General features: G+C 40.7%; 1 protein-coding gene across 2 annotated transcripts in view; it reads left to right on the top strand.

Annotated features, from left to right (window-relative positions):
- DIAPH2 (diaphanous related formin 2) overlaps window positions 1-21,365 on the top strand; it is a 686,654-nt gene that overhangs the window by 174,766 nt on the left and 490,523 nt on the right. For both annotated transcript variants that reach the window (XM_019536467.1, XM_019536466.1), the window contains 2 exons: window positions 9,599-9,700; window positions 16,560-16,654. In XM_019536467.1, coding sequence (XP_019392012.1) covers window positions 9,599-9,700; window positions 16,560-16,654 — 197 coding nt within the window. The remainder of the gene's footprint in view (window positions 1-9,598; window positions 9,701-16,559; window positions 16,655-21,365) is intronic.

Here is a 21,365-nt window from a genome sequence, read left to right as displayed (position 1 = left end):
ATTGCATCTTCAGCCAAACAGTTGTAAGCTGAGATGTATGTAGCTCCCATACTGATATGGTATATGTACCTTCGAGGAAAATCAATGCAGTACCATTATTACTGGCTGCTTCCAGACGTGAAAAAACAAACAAAAACCCAACCCAGTGCTTTACTTTAAGCTAGATACATCCCTAATCTGAGTGCAGCTCATACACAGAAGAGGCATCGTGTTAGTTTGACTCATCTTGTCCAATGTCTGTATAGATTGCACACTTCGATCTTTTTATGACTCTTTTATCTAAGAGCTGATTGAATAGACTTTTAGATAAAATCACCAAAAAGCCCTGCTGAATGCCCAATCTATACCCAGCTCCCCAGTATCTGTCAAACTAACGTGCTCCCTCATCTGGTGAAGTGCCAGTTTCCATGCCCTCCTCCACCTTCCCCCATCTGTCAGCATCCTCTATGTATCTTCTTTGCTATGTATGAAAAATTTTGTTGGAATCTGGGTATAAATGCTAATAATCTTTTCAGTGTAGTTTTTTAATGTAACAATATCTTCTGAATCTTATATAGTGTAACAAAAGAGTCAAAAGTTCTGAATTGTTCTATGTGACACAGGGAAACTGCACTACTATTTCTTATCCAGATCTCTGTAGAGTAATTGCGTTAGTACTAGTTTTGCCATGATGAGATGTGTTCTGTTAACCTAAATTGTGTGTATCTCTTGTTTTATTGAACATTTTTTTAAAAACAGAAAATACCTCATGTAGTGGTTGTGTGCTCAGCCATAACACTGAAGTGGGGAAAATGAAGGGGAAAAATCTAACGTTCTTAAGGTGATTGTCCTCTCAGCTTGCACTAGCGGTATGTAGGTTCCCCCTATTCTCAAAAGATCAGATTCTGCCCAGTTTTTGAGGCCGTGTTTTGTTTTACACAAGGTAGTAGCTGCCGTGAATTTCTGTACAGATAGAAAAATAATCACAGTAAGCCATTACCTTCATATAGGAAACATTGCATCTCTTTGCTTCTTTAAGCATCAACTAAGTAAAATCTATTACAGGTTTCTCTGACATTATGTATGCGAGGTAAATTCACTGTTATGTAATCAGTGTGGTGGAAGCCTGCCCACAGTCAGCTGCTTTGTGCAGTGCATTGTGGGAGTGACCCGCACCAAAATATAGTCTCCATGGATATGTGCTCCTCGCTCACTGGCTGCGACATGTTTCTGTAGTTGTCATCCTCATTATGATAGTGCCCTGTGCTTGTGTGTACTGTTTGCTGTTGTTGAATGCCAAAATTGCCCTGTAAAGGTGGTAGAAATGGGTCTGGGGGTCAGTACAGTCAAAGCTTTGGAACGTATCCCTATTTGTTACATTGCAAAGTGGGTTCCCTTTATGTGAATTTGAGTTATGCACCATTTTCCAGGAATGCATGAACAGCATAAAGAAAGGGAAACTTGTATAAGCTGATCCAAATAAATGAATTCACAGGCATACTGTTATATCACATCATTAAGGACTTTCCTATCTCAGCATCTATTACCAGGAATGACAAATCATAAAGCATCTTAAAACGCACTTTAAAATGGAGGTAAGAATCTGTCCAAAACTTTTGGTAGATAATGCAAATGACTCTAAGACTTCACTTTCAACTTCTGCAAGGGTAATTTGTGATTTGCATGTTTGCACAGCAGACTTGTCATAAACCAGAAAACTTTACTATCTCTAAAACTGATGGGTACAGCCACAACACATAATGCAGTAGAGTTCTGCTCCTTAAACCATTCCCAGCAGTCTGTAATATATTTGTAGGTTCAGAGGAAGTGGTTGGGTCTTGAAGCCTCTCTCCATGTCAGTTTGCTGGAGTTCAGAGCAAGACATATTTGCCTTTTCCAAAGCCTCACTTTGCAAATGGTTACTGATGGCACCACAGTGATGTACTGTTTCTGTGACTAAGGAGCTTTTGAATCATTTTTGTTGCATCAGGAAGTATTTTATCATTTGAGTTTTTGAGTATGGGTTATCGCACCATTCCAGTAGCATTTGGCTGTTCAAGGTTATAACACACACAGGCAAAATAGCAGGAACATAGCAGGGCAGCTTGGTATCTAGAGCAGCAGCAGCACATGGGCAGTGTCAGTTCCTGGACTTCGGTGCTGATGGTGTGGCTAGTTGACAGCAATATTGGCTGTTTTTTTGTGTCTCTTCTCCCCCAAAATTGGTGCCTGGGGCTGCTGCCCTGCTTGCCCCTCTTTAATTAAGCTATGTCAGAGTGGCTCAACTGTGTTTTTTGTAAACTGTAAATGTTTTCTATAAGCCTTTTGTATCATTAGTCATGTATAGGGGTTTTCAACAGTAAGCCTTGTAACACTGAAAGTATCTGAGATTCTGCTTTACAGGAAATAGGAGTTTGATATCTCTCTCTAATACCTTCCTCCTTTCTTGGATGCCCATTCAGATGTATGTCTTGAAATCTTCCTCCATGGGATTTGCTGACATGGGTTTCCTCACTTGGCCCATGGCTATATATGATCCCTTTATCTTGTCAGTCTTCCTAATGACAATATTGGCAAAAAGAAGTAGAGAAATGGGGTCCTTAGGTCAGTGATATGGAATTCAGCCCACATTTTTACTACTTTGTTATACTTATGCTACTATTTTTAGTATTCTTTATTGTAGACATGTCATTTGGTACAAATTGTGTGATTGAGGGATTAAGAGCAACTGTTGGTGATGAACCCAGAACCAATGCCTTTGGTTAGGAAGTGTGCCTGTAGATTCACTTGGGCAGAGCAGAGTCGGGTTCTGGTTGGCCCAATAATGTTTGGTCCTCGTTGGCCCAGTCCCCACTGCAGCAGTATAGAGATATTCCCTAACTTAAGGTGGAGGTGTGGGCTCAGCAGACTTAGTTGATTCAGAATAAGTCAGATATTGAATACACTGGGGTCAGATTCTGTTCCATCCACTGGAGTTCTAAATGCTCTTGGGCACCAGGAAGGCAATTGTTTGTTCTGTTAAAATTCCTGAAAAATCCATGAATATATCTGCTTTTCTAACATGCAGTTGTACTTCTTTGAAGATTTGAATAGCGAAAAAGCAGTGAGAAGGAGGACACATCACCTTTTGTATTAACAGTTCAGAGGGTCAAGGAGGGTGAAAGTACATTTGTGCACCTAAGCTAACTACGATCTGACCCCTGGTTTATGTGCATCAAGAGTGGAATTTATGTGAAAATATATTTCAGAGAACTATTGTTACAGTAACATTTTCAATCATATCAGGTATACAGTTATTTAATATTTTCCATAGTTTTCATGGTTTAACTCTAGTTAAAGTTGTTAAGGTAGATAACTGAATTTCTATTTTCTTCCCCCCCCCGCGTGCGCGCACACATACATATTTCCATTTTTGGCATAACTGCTACTTTACCCTTAAGTGTGACTGTATGCTTTTAACCTGACATTTAAAATAGCTTTTGCCTCAGGTATAGGTGGGGTTTTCAGTGTTGCCCTAAGTTGCACTATTAGTCACTTTTATAAGCACTAAAACCACCAAATAGAGAGAGAGACTGTTAACAAACGTATTAAGTCAAGCTATAATACTTGCAAAAACTTAAAGTCTTATTTGATGCTCTTAAGGCTGTTAAACATATTACACTGGTAACTTTTAATGGTGTTTAGTTATTGAGTTAATGAACAGGTGTAAGACTACATTAGTTATACAGCTGTTAATTTTCAAAAACCGTGTGTGTACAGATTTTGGTCTTAATTCAGTCTCAAAACCTTTACAACATGATTGTGTGTTCCTTGTCATTAGTACTTTGATTTTTTAAATATATTTTAAACTTCTAAAACACTTTGACTCGTATTGTTTTCTCTTCAGGCGCTAAACAGGTGTCAAACTGAAATTGTCTTTTTTGTGGGATATATGAGTTGGTTCACAGCTGTAGGCATTGCTGAAGATGCACATTTCACAGCTGCACATGCTGTACAGAACATATAAGAATGGAATGGAAAACAATCTCTTACAGCATGTTGCATCAGCTTTTTTTCCTTTAGCTTTCATAAACAAATGCGTTATTACTCACAAAATAGAATCTAATACCAAGTGAAAACAAAATCTTGGTTGCTTACCAACATTTTTAATTTAGACCCTCATGTTGTTGTTCTGTGAGTTGTTGTCAGCGGCCTAGCTGAACTTTCTTTTTTTTTTTACAGTTTCATTAATTTTGAGTCACCTTATCTTTATTGTTTCCCCTTCTTAATGAGCTGGAGTGAGGAGAAGAAAGTGTTCTGGTGTTAAAACTAGTCTTATGCCTGAACATGCAAAAGTTGAAGAGTGGCAAATGACTGGTCTATTCCATTAGTGAAGAAAGTTTATTAATAAAGGTTCCTTCTCTGCTTCCTAACTTAGGGAAAACAGCTTTAAAACAGTAATTATGGTATTCACTTCACTGTGGAACATTTTGTAGAAAACTAAAATAATTTGAATATAGTAATCGGGTAACCAGTATAATCCACGTATTCAACATTTAACTAAGCCAAACTCCCACCCTCCAAAAAACCCAGACCACCTATTTCCATGCCCACACCTGCAGACTGCCATGCATAATATTCCTATTTGCATGCTGTATTAAGTTGGAGTAATACTGCACATGAATATAATATCTCACTTAAATTGCTTAATTACGGTACAAAAAGAAACAAGTATGTGGTCAAAAATAGTTTGCAAGAAGGCTTTTTAAATTAATAGTAATAATAATAGTAACAACAATTCTGGTTTGTTAGTCACATGGTTAATCCTTTTATTGCAAACTGCTTAACTGCATGTAGTGTCAGTTTACTAATCTGACTAAATATAAACTACTTTCTTTCCATGTCTTTTCCAAAAATGAGTGAGGAAGTGACCCTCCAGATATATGATAAAGGACGCTTTATGGAAACTTAAATTATTTGTTTTCAGGTCCTGCCTGAACAGAAAATATTTCATGGCATTTTCCACCATTCATACCTATTCATTTGTGATCATTACCATAAATTTATTATTGTATATTGTGCTGTGAGTAAAAATACTTATGCTGCTTAAGCTTGCTTTAGCATATGTGTATTGTCTGATAATTCAACACTAATACTAATACTAGTGCCAGTTTAGACTGTACAATTATTTTAATTATTATATCTGATAATGAAAACAAAAACAAAAGTCCCATTCTGTCCAAACAGAATATATTGCCTGCAAGAAAAATAAAGCAAAACAGATATATTGTGGGTGAGTGTATGCATGTGCGTGCGTGCACACAGATACAGACACTTTCTTTCATTCAAAAGATAGCACTAACGTAAGATATAGTAAGAGGAAAGAGTACCAGTGAATAGACTTATAACTGGTTTCCCATTGTTCCATTTTATTTGTGTTTAGCTGGTACAGTGTTAATGAATAGTACATTCAGTGTTATCTTGATAAACTGTATTTAAAGTTTGTTACATATAATAGATAGAAAATTAGTGCTGTAGTATGTACCTGCTGGAAATACTACCAATTAATAGAGAAGACATGTAGATACAAACATGACAAAATGATTGTTTTAGTAAATTAAATTGGAGAAGAGGCAACAAAGTTTAGTTTGTTTATATTGGTATGCATACTCTAGTTCTAAAGTAATACATTTTTACATTATATATTATGCATTTGCCTTGTTTTAAAAAAAAAGCAGCAAACCTCTATGGAAATCTCTTGTTAGTCAATGAATACTTGAGCATTTTTTGACATAAAAAGTCAGAATGACTATAGCAACCATAGTGCTGTTGCTAGCCACAGTTTCATGCAGTTGAAATTTATGTTGATACGGTGAAATACTTGCTGAGGGTGAATATTTGATAATCCGTTCCTGAGAGAGAGTCTTCCATTATCATTTATATATAGTGTCTGTTGCAGGGGTGGGCAATTATTTTGGGCAGAGGGCCGCATACTGAGTTTTGGCAAGCCATTGAGGACCACATGATAGGCAGCCAGGGGCAGCTAAATATTACTTTTCTAAATTTTTTAGGGGCCCTGCAGGCTGGATAAAATGGCCTGGCAGGGCGCATCCGGCCCCTGGGCAGCATTTTGCCTACCCCTGGTCTATTGTCATATAGTAAATATAATCTGAAAATACACAGTAGTGGCAGAGTAGGAAATGATGGTGGTTTGTACCCGTTAATCAAAATATGCAGGTGAATACAAGACAGGCAGGGGAATGAATCTTTGTAGAAGGCTGCAATTTTAGTAACACTGGTTGAGGGGAGGTTTTACCCAATCTCTCTTTCACATGCCAGACACACACATGTGAATACTTTGAGGCCTAGGGGGCACCTATATAAGGAGAGGGAGAGAGAGTTATGGCTGTATAAATAAGTAATTTACTTGTGAGCTCTCTCATCTTTGCAGTCATGAGGAATATAATGGGTACCCTGGGGAAGTCAGCCCGCAAAGACTAAGAGTCTCCTGTTTTCAAGGAAGAAAATCTACCAACGAAATCTAGACTTATTTACTGCTGAGAGCGATCCCATTTAGCCTTTGGCAAGTTAGAATGAATTGAGTTTTTCTGTATTAACTGGTAATATTAGAATAGTTACTTACCAGTTTCAGTCTAACTCTGTTGTAGGAGATACATGGAGAAAACGGACCTTTGTCATTTTGGCCCAGGGATAAAACTTCTTCAATCTCAAACTGTCAGTATTCTGGAAATACATCTTCATTGTTCATAAAAATAGGGAAGGAGGGTCGGGTTTTTATTAAGAAAAGATGGTGCCTATGTGTCCAAGAAAGCTTTGCAATTTGGTGGGAAGGGGTATGAGAGTAAATATGTGGATAAATTGGATGTTAATAGTGAGAGCATATTTACTTAAGCCTGAGATGGTGGCCTCTAAAGAATATGCAAAAGAACAGCATGTTGCAAGGAGAAAGGGAGGAAATGTTTTAAATATAGCTTCACATGTTTTCACAATTCAAAAGTGCTGTATAATTTTATCTAAGCTTATTGGAAGTGGTGCATGAAATGAGAACTACAAACTATCTCAGAAACTAGGTGTAAAACACATTTCTCAATGTATGAGGAACTAAAACTATTGGGAAAACTACATTGCACAGTGAGGAATGTGATTAACTAGCATTTGCAAACATAGATGCCTCAAGTCAGTTATCTGAACACACTTTTGGGCACATGAATAGAACTGAGTTTTTACACTAGTGGGCATTTGTTAATCAAAACCTTAACATTGCTACAAATAAATAATTGATAAAATAAATTTCTTATATTACATCTTTTAAAAGTTGAAATAGTTCAGTACAGCCGCATTAGACATACTGCGTTGTTAACCCTTGAAGGTTCAAAAGCTTGTTGCTTTCAATGACATTAGATGATTATCCCATGATTTTTTATACAGTTCCTATAAATTGTACGTTCTGTGAGTTTTTGGAAGTTTCATCAGTGCTTTAAAGGACATTAATGGGAAGATTGGTTGTAGGTTTTTTTTAGAGTTAGTTAGCCATGTTGGTTTGAAGTTGGGTGGAAGACAAGATAGATTTATATCTCTGATTTAGTTAACCTGCAGGTTTCTAATTTATCCTGCTGTATATGCCTGACTTTTTTAGCCGTAGTGACATTGACATGATTCAGATAGATTTATCCTATAATCTAACCCTGTCATAACTTTGTTCACTTAATGCAGGGGGTGTCAACCAGGGTACATGTACCCCTGGGGGTAGTTTGGGAAGGCCCCAGAGGGTATGTGGTAGCGGTGTGGAGAAAAGGGGGTGCTTCTGGTTTTCCTCTGCACACAGGGGACCCTCCACCCCTACCCGCTTGTTGATCGGCTGGGGTACTCCCTGTTTCTTGACCAGCTGCTGGAGGTACACCAAACAAAAAAGGTTGAAAACCTTGGTAATGTATTATCTTTTAAAATGCTTTGGAGTATTAGTGTCTGAATGGGCTATATTTTTTCAATAATTTTAATAGGAGCAAATTACTCCTAACATAACAAATCTTGATTGTCAAAAATATTTCTGAGTTCAGATTTTATTTCAGTTCATTGTTGTTGTTTTAGATGCATGTGTAAAAAATAGATAAATAAATAAAATAAAAACATTGAATAAACTCTCTTGTCTATAGAGTGAGTTAGTTGATTTGTATGCTTTATACAGGAAAAAAGACAGATAAACCTTTATAATTAAACTTAGTGTAGATCTTCTCCCTACTTAATTTTGAACTTTGGAAATAGAATTATGATCCCATTGAAATCAATGCCAAAATTCCAGTTGATTTTTAAAGGGCCAAGATTTCACTCCTTGAAGTCAAGGGCCAAAAGGTGTAAGTTTTTTTTTTGCAAAAAATAAATGGCTTACTTTACTAAAGAATGTGGTGTCCAGTTCAAGAGATAGTGTTGGGAGCTGAAGTTGTTCTTATCTCTGACACAAGAATGATGAACAATACAGTGTGAATGTGGTGTGCAATTTAGACTGCAGCTGAGTACATTCTTGTAGTTTCATGCTTGGAGGAAATGACTGTTCATACATAAGAAGAAAAAATGCTTAGTTTTAAGGTATGTTAGTCTGGTCTCTATGTATTAGTGTTTTGTGTGTGTGTAAAATCTTAAAGTTACACTGTTTTCTGTAAGTGGCATAGTTTAAATCGGTAGTGAGTGGAACATATGTTTCCTACAATGGTATGGCAGAAGTGAGAAATAAAAGAAATGGAAGTGTGATAACAAAGCAATAGGCCCTCTGCTTAAAGCTTCCTTTCACTTGGTTTCCAGTGGCTAATCAGTGGTTCAAAGAAATCAGATTTTCACTGAAGCAGAAGTGCTACATGTATAATTGTAGCTTAGGAAACAACAATACTACAACTTTGTAGATTTAAGATTGATTTAATTGACATTTGTGAAAGTGCCAGGAAAATATTTAATATGTTTAGTTAGGTAAAAAAACAAAACAAAACTTGAATTTCTTTTATTATTTGAAATAAAATGGCTACTTATTTATTTAAATATTTAAAATACATATAATAATCATCTTAAAGCATAATCAGATGTCAGAAACAGAACTGTTTTACTATTTTTGCTGAGAAGCCTTCAGAATGATATAGCAGATATTAGTGTTTCAGTAGATGGCACTCATCTGCTTTGAGCTGGTTTTGAATCAGAACTATATTGCTGAAGATACTGGAATGAAGGAAAACTAGAAAAAAATAAACCAACCACTTCAGTCCATCCCCACCTACATGTATGTCTATATATAGATGTATATTTTTTTGCAATAGCACAATTATTAGTCAGCTGCCTATTGATTTAAGTTTGTAAACCATGCTTTGTCCTTTTGCTGTTTCACAATCGCACATGGTTTTTCTGTGCTTCAGAATGTATGTTTCCTTGTTTAAAAGTCTTCAAATATATTGAGGTAGCACCTTTGTTTTCTTTTAAAGTGAATAAAACATCTGACTGATAGGGTCAGATGGGAAAGGTTTTTAGATGTATAGTACTATATTATAATATAGTATATCTTTTATAAATTGTCTGAAATAAATGTGTTTAAATTTACTATATTTGTGAATCATCAGCTCATATATATGTACATTTACAGCTACGAGGGCAGTAGAAGACATGGAGGAAAAGAAAATCGTTATGCCAAAGAAAAGAGGTAAAGAACTGAGAATCTTGGATGGAAAAACAGCACAGAATCTGTGTAAGTAACATTAAATTGTTTACTGGATATACAAGCAAATTTCCTTATGTATAAGCTTAACTGTGTATAAGCTTTCTCATTTCATTCTCCTTACTGTTGTCTCCCCTTCCTCCCCACCTCCCCAAAAAAATCAGTGTTGGGTACTGCTGTTCTGCAGAACTCTTAACCCATATTTATCTTTTATTTGTTTTGTTTTTTATTTTCTTTTGAATTTCACCTGAGCATTGCTTTTCCATAACATAGGACATCAAGCTAGGGGGAGTAGTAGATATGCTGAAGAGTAGGGCTTGGATTCAGAGAGAGACTGACAAATTTGAGGATTGGACCAAAAGAAATCTCATGAGGTTAATAAGGACATATTCAATGTCCTGTACTTACGATGGAACAATCCCATGCACCGGTATGGGCTGGGAACTTGTTGGCTGAACAGCAGCTCAGCAGAAATGGACTTGGGAGTTAGTGGACAATAAGCCAAATGTGAGCCAACAGTGTGCTGTTGTTGCCAAGAAGGCTAATGGCATACTGGGCTGCATTAGTAGGAGCATTGCCAGCAGATCAAGGAAACTGATTCTTCTCCTCTGTTCAGCACTGTTGAGGCAATATTTGGAGTACTGTGTCCAGTTTTGGGCTGTGTCCACTACAGAAAGGATGTGGACAAATTGGAGAGAGTCCAGCAGAGGGTATCAAAAATTGTTAGAGGACTGGGGCACATGACTTCTGAGGAGAGGCTGAAGGGAGCTGGGTTTCATTTAGTCTGGAGAAGAGGACACTGAGGTGGGATTTAATAGCAGCTTTCAACTGCCTTTAGGGTACTTCCAAAAGGGATGGAGCCTAGTCTGTTCTCAGTGGTGGCAGATGATAGAACAAGGAACAATCAATGGTCTTAAGTTGCAGCAAGGGAAATTTATGTTAGATATTAGGATAAGCTTTCTTACAAGGAGGGTACTAAGCACTGGAACAGGTTACCCAGAGAGATTGTGTAATCTCCATCTTTAGAGGTTTTAAGACCTGACTAGACAGACTCTTGGCTGGGATGATCTCACTGGGAGTGGTCCTGCTTTGAACAAGGTGTTGGACTAGATGACCTCCTGGGCCAGGTATAAGCTGCGCACTTTGAACTCATATAAGTATTTGGAAACTGATCTGTACTCTTAACCGAGCAGAAGTTCAGCACACATGGACTGGTTTAAAAGTGGTGGAACCCAGTCTAAGATTTGCCCCCCTCCACCAAAGTACAAATGTATGTTCTGTGTGCTACCGATCAAAACTACGCCGCTTACAAAAAAACACATAACTTGTGCTTTTTGAATATCTGTACCTAGCTTTGATGTCCCTAATTTTCTATTATTCTATTCTGTAATAGATCAGAATGTAGTAAAATTATTTTGAAGTTTCTCCAGTCCTTATAGTGGGAGAAATAGTATTTCTGTAGTAAATGTTTAGGCCTTTCCTTCAGGTTTGGGAGCCAGTACCACATGTAGAAGCAGTGGGTGAGACTTTTTTTAAACATAGCTTCTTTTAGAGTATAACAACTTTACTATTTGGGGTCAGCCTTCAAGCCTCCCGGAGGCCCATGCCTGATGCCTCTCTACACAAAAATCTCTCAGTGCTTGACTTTGGAAGGTACCCTTAGGCTCATGGTCTTAGGTCAGACCAGCCTCCTAGGTCGTCTCTCTCTGTCACGTACTTGGAACACATTCACTCATTACAGGCCGCAATACTGTAGTACTCTTTGAAGCCACTATAAAACTATTACTGTTAAATGCTGCATGCATGTGCACAGCAACAGCATGCATGCAGGCCAGGAATGCAGCCCAGCAGCTTGGAGAGCAACGTCCAGTGAGTAAGACTGTGGTGGGAAGGGGAATGGGGGAGGGAAAGGGTATGGGGGGACAGATTGAGGCCCTCATGGTGGTGGCGGGAGTGGGGCTTGGGCTGGAGCACTGCACAGCAGGGGTGGGGTAGGCAGGGGTGCTGGAATGGGGCAGGCACTGCACAGCAGGGGTGGGGTAGGGCAGAGGACAGAGTTACAGCCACCCCAAAATTCCCTGTAGCCACCCCATACCCCCCTCTCCCAGTGCCACCATGTTCTGTCCTGAGCATAGCCTTGGTCCTGGCCCCTTGCTGGGAAGAAGCTGGTGCAGCGTGTAGTAGGCAGCCTGCCTTCACCCTGTGCGCAGATAGGGGTGGCACATACCCACTATGTCTCGCCCAGGGGTGTGTGCAGCGGCGGGGAGCTGGGCTTCCTGGACAAACTGCCTGTGTCTCTGTCCCATACCCTCCTCTGCCCTGGCTGGGCAGCCCCAGCCCCATTCCCTCTTTTGCCATGGGGCCTTAATTTCCTCTCTTCCCCCATGCTCCTCACCCCTTCCACTCATATACTTAACAGCCAGATGCTATTCTCCAAGCTGCCAGGCTGCATATTAGCTGTTGGATCGGTATCAGCTGATATGGCTGGTTAATAATCATTTACAGGTATCAGCAAAAAAAAATGATGCACCCCTGATGTCTGGCTCTGCTTTTTGATTTGGTCACTCCTGGATGTCCTTCACATATTTGTTCTAATTTTTTTTCTCATCACCAGAAGAATCATAATCTGTTTACCCTTCATGAGTACTCCTGAGATGACTGATAGTTCATTTTTATATTGAAACTGTGAAATGGGAAATTATTTTTTCCCTCCTTATTGTTTGTCTTATTCCTTGCAATGTTTCATCTTTGGCTGTTTACATTACCGGTTCATCTGAAATGCCTGGAGTTATATAGCATGATGCTTTCTTCATGTTCACATGTATGGTTAAGGTTTGTTCCAGACCATCAGATTTTGCAGTGTTTGATGGATAGTATTTTACTGAAACTGAAATGGTGTCCAGGTTGGAACTCCAGGGTCATGTCATACTTCTGTAGTTTCAAAAGTAGTTGCTGTATCTTTGTGCATCTCCAAGACCCTTTTCCTTTTCCTTTTTTCCTTTTCCTTTTTCCTTTTCCTTAATATTTCAGTCAGTGGCTTGTGATCTGTTTGTGCAGTGAATCTCTAACCATGCAGTAAGTCGTCAATTCTTGCACGTCCATAAGCCAGGTCAGGAGTGTCTTTGAATTTATGTGTATAACTTTTCTTTACCTCTCATATCTCTAGATGCATGAGACTGGCAACCAATCAATTTCATGACACTGTAATAGGTGCTCATAGTTCATTTTTGGAGGTATTCTTGGAGATTTTGATGTTTTTAAGGGGTCAAAAACATAACAAGAGAAATGCTGCTAATACGTGTTTTAGATTATTAAATTCACTTTCATGTTCTGGCATTCAGGCCTATGCCATGTTCTTGGAGAAAAGATGCCTTAAATGAGTTGTGTGAGCTGTGTAGTTAGGGATAAACTTATGGGCATAATTTGGTATTCATAGCGATGTTTGAATTCCTTTTTAATGTTCAGGTTTTGGCATGTTCAGTATTGCTTGAATCTGAGTCATCAAGTAAAATTCCCTCTGAGGTCAGCTGCTGACTAAAATATGTTATTTCTGTTGTCTGACATTTGTCTTTATTCAGTTTAAGGTTGTTAGCTCTTGCAACATTCAGATTTTTTCTCAGTCATTCTTAATGTGTGGTGGCAAATTATTGTCATCAGCAGGGAGCCAGGTTTTCAGTTTCCCACAGAAAAAATGGAGAAAACCACAGATTCCCTGGTTTTATCGGAGAAAATGTGGATTTTCTTTTTTAGCAGAGAAACCCATGGATTTCCCCCTTTTGTAAAGAGCTCTGCTGGCTAGTAGAGTTCCAGCCTGCACGAGCTGTTTGCAAAAATGGCAGGGGGAGGGAAAGGGCGGAGCCTGTGGCTTTTAGTCGGTTGCAAGGCTTAGGTCAGGCTCACTTTAGTCTTAGAGGCTGTGAAGTGGTAAGTGGGGCTTGCAGGGGTCTGGGGGTTGCAGGGCAGGGCTGGGGTGGAAGCTGGCTGGGGGCTGGAGGAGCAGACAGTATCGGGGCAGTATATGGAGTGTCCGGTCAGCGCCTCCATGTGCAGCTTCCCTTAATGGCTGCTAGAACTGCCTTGGTTTCACGTGCCCCTGACCAGGCATTCCAGCCACCAGTGGAGAGGTGTTGGGAGTTCCCAGCTGGCTCCACATCGCCTTAAGGAAAGCGACACATGGAGATGCCAGACACTCCATGTTGTTCACTATCGGGGGAAGGAGGGACCTGCACCCCCAGATCTGTACAGGGGCAGACTGCGGGCTCAAACTTCTGCCCTGTTTCCTTCCCGGAGGGCTGCTGTAGCCCTGCAGGCAACACCCAGCACAGCTGGGAACAGCAGGGCTGCACCAGGATCTCCTCGTCCCCACTGGGACAGTGTGGATTGAGCAGCCACTAAGAGATCCCTGTGCGGCTTTTCTGTCCCCAGCTGCCTTGCTCCCCTCCCCACGACCCAATTTGTACATAATTAGGAAGATACCTCTTTCCTCTGAATACATTTTCATATGATGCTGTTTGTGCTTCAAATTTGGTTCAGTTCCATCTTCACTACCACTTCTGTGTGTTATTCATCCTCCTAGTAAGACCAAGTATCTCTCATGTGTATGAGCCTAAAACTGTCTGCTTTCTTCTGCGTGCCATCGCGGACACTTGATCCATTGTTTTATGTTTGTATCGAAGTGCTAAGGGTTCACTCATAAAACTGGAATGGTCCATTCATTATAGTGTTTCATAGATACATTAGATTCTTCCACTTTTATGGTCCCTCTGCACTTTTCTATTTTATTTTTTTGTGATTATAATTTCTTGTGCCTCAGTAGCATAAGTGCCATTTGTCTGCATTTTAATTGGACATACTTAGTTATTGGGCTCTTCCTTAAGTGTACTCAGGAACAGTTTTCCTCCACACTTGAGTGTTTCGACACTTAATGCATATATTTTCCTACCTTCTTTGCATATTTTAGTATAATGGTTCAGTTCATTATAGTGTCTGCTTTTCTGCCTGGATGATGGGCACTTTCTATATTTACACTGGTTGCCACAATGCTTGCATTGTCTATTGTTTCCCAAGTGACTGTTTTTGTCCAGCTTAAATTTTGTGGACTTTTCTTTTGCTGGTTTAGTGATTGCACTTTCTGTCTTTTCTTATATGTCTTTTTACTTGTGCTTCTGCTTGTTCTGCAGCTTGACACATACATATTGCCTTTTTCTGATATCGGGTCTTTTTCTCTTAGCAGTTAGTCACAGACCTTTTTATTGTAACATCCCAGGATTATCTGGTCTGTAATGAGAAAGGTTTTGGTTGTGTACACATTTCAAATGCCCTGGGGGAATCATCCCAGGGTTTTTTCGTTTTGTTTTGTTTTGGTTGTGGGGGAAAAACTTTATCTAGAGACACCTGAACAAACTTTCACATACTGAGCCCCTGAAAAGGACAGAGCTTGTAATGCTGACACTGCACAGACAGGGGGCCTCAGTGTACACATTTTAGTATGCTTTTCAGACTACCTTAGTCTGTCTGGACACAGATGGCAGCAGTGCACAGGGCAGCCCTGATTGAGTGTCACAGACTGCAGAGTGTTAGCCAAAATTCAGTGAATGACCATGTCTCCTGAGATGAAGGGAACAAAACATCCTGGGATGATTGAGGACTGTGCTGTGGCTTGAGAAGAGAGTGCATACAATTTGATCTCCCAGAAAAAACTCTCCCAGATCAGCCATTTTTGCTCTGGGAGAAAAATCCTGAACATCTGTACATTGTGCCCCCCCCACACACACATATACACTATCAATAGTTACAAGCTGTCTGTGGTGTTCCATATTCACAGGACTGACTTCTTTAGTTTTAGTTCTATGGCACTGATTCCCCTTCCATTTGTCTTCTCATCCTAAACATACAAGTAATACTTTTTTTCTAGGAACACAATGAGCTTCTAACATTTTAATTATTTTTGTAAGGCTTTCCTCTTTAGCCTTTCCCCCCTCTGTATGGTGGGCATTATACACATCCAGTTCTTCATTGTCTATATCTGTTAAGAGCACAGTCATCTTTAGTTCTTCCTTTAACTTATCTGCCCCTATGGTTTTCATATACAGCAGAAATTACTGTTTGAACCCTTTCCAGCCATTTTCAGCATTCTCCTTGATTTTCAAGGATACTGGGAGGTATACTTGCAGTTTTATAGGCTCTGCAGCAGCCATTTCAGGTACTTCTTTCATTAGATCTTTCAGCACGTTGTGCCTTCCACATCTGACACTGTAGTATCTGGAGGCTTGTACTGTGGAATGATTCTGTATTATATACAGAAATATATATACGAGTACTTACAGTAAGAGGTACAGTGAATTGCCTGCTCCTCTTCTGTCACCCAGAAGTGGCTGCTGTTTTCACCAGACTGTCTCCTGGGAGGTCATGCTTCTTGGACACTGTCCAGGAGGGCTTATTCTGTCACATAGTTGACCTGAGATCCTCATAGGACTTGCTTCAGAGAATGCTGTGTGCTGGCAGGTACAAATTATGTTCAGCAATATAGTGCTCAAATTATATGTATATATTTGTGAACAGGACAAGGGTGGTTAGCAATGCATTTGAAAGTCTTTTATTTATAGAGTAGACCTCATATGTAGAAAAGCAGTGTAAATGCCATACTGACTATTACCATTACTTAGAGCAGTAAATGTTAGATTAGTATCTGGCCTGTGAGTTTAAATGTGGACATCTTAAATAGAAATATGGTTGGGAAGACCAATTAATTTTGCTCACATGGAGCCTTCTAATGAACAATCTTAGATTTGTTAGTGCCTTGAATTTGAGTTGAGCTATTTCTGTATTCAGTTTATGATTATTTATATTTTGACCTCTTTGGTTTTAATAGCTTACTTTTTAATTTCAGCAATCTTTCTAGGATCTTTCCGTATGCCTTATGAAGAAATAAAAAATATTATTTTGGAGGTAGATGAAATGAAGCTGAGTGAATCCTTGATACAGGTAAGTGAGAATCTCATCCATTATCTTATGGGCTTGGTTTTACTCGCATTAACTTATTTAAAAACAAAATAAGCTTTCATTCAAGAAAAATGCTCAAGACGCTACAGTTGTCTGTTTATCAGAATCTAATATATATTCCTTATGTGTTCATTTTTATTTTTGGACATGAAGAATATAATCAGATGTAATGGACTATGAATTGAGACTATTGACAAAGGGCACTTATATTTGCTGAAGTCTTTTTCCTTTTGTCTTCATATCAGTTTACCCTTTCAAAAAGAGAAGATGACATAATAAGGATTAAATAGTCAAATTGCTAATTAAGCTATCTTTTTCTTGTAGCATATTTTGGAACATCAGGTTTTTTCCATTTTTCTACCTTCTGGTTTCATAAATATTTGAGTACCCAAGAAGAGTATAGAACATCAGATCTTTATTTCTTCTCCTGCTTTCCCTCTGAGATACTATTTAAGTGTTGACGACAGCATATATTTTAATGTTCTCACTTCATGTTAATGCTGGTGATTTTCTTTGCAACTTGTGGGAAAAGGATGCTATTTTGGTTTTGACACCTTTATATGGTACATCCTAATGTGCTGTGTCAGTTCAGATAATGCCATCCTCCAAATTAATGACCCCGAGTGTGGACTGAAGAATAAAGTACTGGGTCGAACAGTTTAGGCCACCATAGCTGGATCCAGAAGTACGGACATGTGCAGTTTGTGGTACTGTGAACCTCATTACGCTGCTACGAACTGCATATGTTGCATGTTAAGCTGTTCATGGTGCTGCTAATTTGCAATGCTGGGGCAAATTTTGCTATTGGGGCACAGCATGCCTCAAGATGGGAGCTCCATGTGTCTCAGGGCAGGGAGCGGTTGGCTGGGGAGCAGGATGCCTCCAGACTGGCTCTGCACTTGCTCTCCTGTCTCCATGTTCTTCTCCCCAGCTGGCAGGGGCATAAGATGCCTTAAGATGGGAGCTGCCTGCTGGCTAGTCCTTTTCTGTCACAACCTGTGCCCTAGCCAGCCCCCGTGCAGCACATGGAGCAGCAGGACCCACTACAAATCACACAAGCAAGGGAATGCACAAAGTGTCAGCACAAATTTGTGCTGCTGCAAACATACGCCCCTGCTCATGTAGACACAACCCATGGTTTAAACCACATTAAACCATCCTAGTTTTAACTGCGTTGAATTTTGGCTTGTGGCATGTGTTTTGATTAAATATGTATTGCTCATTAGTACTTTACACATATTCAGATCAAACCTGTAAGAAGAGAAAACTAAAGATAAACTTTTTAAAGTTCTTGAAAGAACTCTTGCTGCTGATATTCTGAAACAGTACTTGGCTTATGAAAAGTAAACAAAATCACTGCACTTTACATTTCACTATCTTCTTCAGTATTTTGCTCCAGAACATAGATCTTTTACCTATTTCAGTATTAAGCATTTTATTGCACAAGGCTGCCCAATTGATAGCCCCAATTCTACATGGGCACTTCTTTTGATGCAGAGATGGCTAGGGTAGGGTCTTAGAGTTCCTTCTCCCCTGTTTCCACTTCCAGCTGTCAGGGTGGCATAGTGGGAGAGGCCAGTGTGCCAGTGATATAAAGGAAACCTTCGGTATTTGCGGGTTCAGTGTTCACGATTTCAAACATTTGCAAATGCTGAACCTGCATTTTAAATACAATTTAAACAGTTACTGGAGCTTCTCAGGAGCTCCATGCTTGCCATTGCTGGGCTCCTGTTGCCAGAACTGTGCTCCCCCCAGCCGTCAAGGGTACTGCATTCATGCACACAGACTGCGTTCATGCACACAGTGCCCTGTTCATGGATTTCGCCATTCTGAGGGATCACGGGAACGTATTCCCTGCAAATGGCGAGGGTTACCTGTATGTGCAGCAGGGCTCCATGCACTGTGCACACAAAGCGGGGGAGAAATGGGTTCACCATGCTGTGTGTGATGGCAGAGGAGAGAGTTGCATGCTTGGAATGTGGACCTGGGGTGCATGTACTGTGTGTGCAGTGGGGAAAGGGGCCAGGTTAATTATTATGGCCCTCACAAAGAGAGGGAGCCAGCCCTGGTGAATGGTTGCAGCCCTGGAGGACCTTACACTTGAGGAACGATGCTTTTTCCTTCCTTCAATATCAAAAGGGTGCATGTTTATATTCAGAGGCATGCTTTATATGAGGAAATGCAGCATATTTCCTTTTTATACCAAATATTGTCCTTAGCTTGTGTGTGTGATATATTTCCCTCTGTGTACTTCTGTTAACCCCTGTTTAATGCTTATTTTACATTGATATAATTTCACGGGTTCCACTTAGCGAGTTTCGCTATAACGCTTGTGGTCATCATCTTGGGTCGTTAAAAACAATTGTGGTTGCCATCTTGGGTCATCAGATACTTTCAGTTTTGCTTAATGCTCAGTTTTTCAGGAACCAATTAAGAGCACTAAGTGGGGGTTACCTGCAGTTTGAAACAAGTAGGGCAGTAGTCTCCAACCTTTTTATGAAGATCACTTTTTGGCACCCCAGGATCCATACCTCCCCCCACCATCTCCTGGACAAGTTGCCTGGGCTTTGACCCCACTCACCCAGCCCAGTCTGGGCAGCAGGGGGCATGGCTCAGCCCAGCCACATGTGTCCTGCTGCTTCCAGTTGTGGAGTCTCTGACAGACTGAGATCGACTGTCAGAGGCTGTATGATCAACTGGTTGGTGACCACTGAAGTAGAGCAGTTCCAGCAGTTTTCATGGATGAAAATGTATAAATAAATTTGACTTGTTTGGGAGACCTTACAGGATTTTTGGATTATATACAGAAAAATGAATTGATGGCTATTAATGTATTATAGAAGAAAGTAATAATGTATTAGGAGAAGCTGACATGGATGTTCTTGGGATTTTTTTAAAATTTCATATCTTAGATAGCTGCCTGTGATTGCAGGGGCTGGACTCAGTGATTCAGGTAGACCAGTTTGGCTTAGTGTTTCTTAAAATTAATCATCATACTGAAAGACTAGGAGGACCTTGAAAATTATAGCAATTGGATACAAGTTTCAAAAGGTAAGATTGTGCTGTTAGGGACTTGGATGGATGGATGGATATTTGTGTGTGTGTGTGTGTATATATATGTGTGTATATGCGTATGTGTGTGTGTGTATTATGGTTGTGTGAAACAGGCTGTATTTGATTCTGATTTGGATTAGGATTTGGCCTGAATCGGGGACAGTGATTTGATTCATCAGTTCAGATCACTGTCCCTGATTCAATTCAGCTGAATCCAAAACTGAAGATTTGTTGCCAATTCAGAGAATCAGTGATTTGACCATAGACACAGTTTTAAATGTTTTTTCTACATATCTCAATGTACCAGGTGCGGCTTGTGAATGCTGCAATGCTGGGGCACATGGAACATCCCACAGGAGTGTGCGGAGGCAGGAGGGGCACGCATGCTTGGCAGTGAACGCGGAAGTACTTCTGGTCTACTTGTGGGTTCTCCGCCAAGCGCATGGAGGGCCCCTTGGCCCCCCCCAAATTGGCAATTGGCCATGGGGGACCCCAGGTGTTCCCCCAGACCCGCAAAGAACCAGTTGCAAAGCCAGAGAGTGTATGGGGGAGCTGTGCATGCTCCCTGGCAGAACCAGAAGTGCTTCTGGTCCACTTCAGGTGTGCTGCTGAATGCACTGGGGAGCCACCCACGCTCCTGTGGGACACTTCATCTGCCCCAGCATCACAGCATTCACAAGCTTTCTGGTACCTTGAGGTATGTAGAAAAAACAGTTAAAGCTGTGTCTATACCTGACTCTTTCAGAATCTCTCTGAATCTTTTTGGAGGGTTCCGATTTGATTCAGAGAGATTAAAGGGTCTTCTGATTTGATTTGGATTTGGAGATTCAGCCACTGAATCGGGCCAATTCTTTGCTGAATCAAATCGGGGATCGAAGCTTGCACAGCCCTAGTGTGTGTATAGATATGTGCAAAGCAGCAAGTATTCAGTTTAGATTCAGCTGATTTGGAGGGACAGTGATTCAGTTTGGCCAAAAGCTTTGGAGAGTGGTCTGCCAAATTGGGCTGAATCTCCTCTGAATTGAACAGGCAGTGTTGGCAGAGTTGGCAGTGGGGGTGTGGCGGCAGTGACCTGCTCCCCCAGCCCCCTCCATGGCCGTCTCGTCTGGCCCCAGCTTCCCAAAACTTAAAAAAAAAAAAAAAGCCCCGCACTCACCAGCTGTAGCAGTGGTGATGGGGCCTCTGGGGTGCCTTGTAGCAGAGACCCCCTGCACAGCACGGGGCAGAGGGTACTGGCCCCCCCAGTTGGCACTGACCTGGCAGCTGTCGCATCTCATGGGTGCAGTGTGGCTTGGCAGGGTGCTGCACAGTGTCCCAGAGCTGGGGTGGTTCCAGCGATCACCCAGAGGCCGGCAGTGCTCAGCCCAGGCAACCTCAGCTCCTGGACAGTGTGGAGCCCTGCAGTACTCTGGTGAGCTGTGCAATACTACAGGTGCTGTGCGGGTGCCAGGTTGGGGGAGGCAATCCCTGCTGCCCCCCACTGCCCTGCGCTGTGTATGGGGGTTCTGCCATGAGCCCTTAGAAGCCATGGTCACTGCTGCTGCATCTGGTGAGTGCAGGGCTTTTTTTTTTTTTTTTAAAATGCTGGGATGCTGGGGTTGGGTGGGGGATGGGGCTGGGCAGGGCAGCCACGGGGGCT

The sequence above is a fragment of the Crocodylus porosus genome, unplaced genomic scaffold (assembly GCF_001723895.1).
Source record: "Crocodylus porosus isolate Cpor-Errol unplaced genomic scaffold, CroPor_comp1, whole genome shotgun sequence".
In the NCBI taxonomy this organism is placed as follows: Eukaryota; Metazoa; Chordata; order Crocodylia; family Crocodylidae; genus Crocodylus; species Crocodylus porosus.
This window is presented reverse-complemented; position numbering and strand designations above follow the sequence as displayed.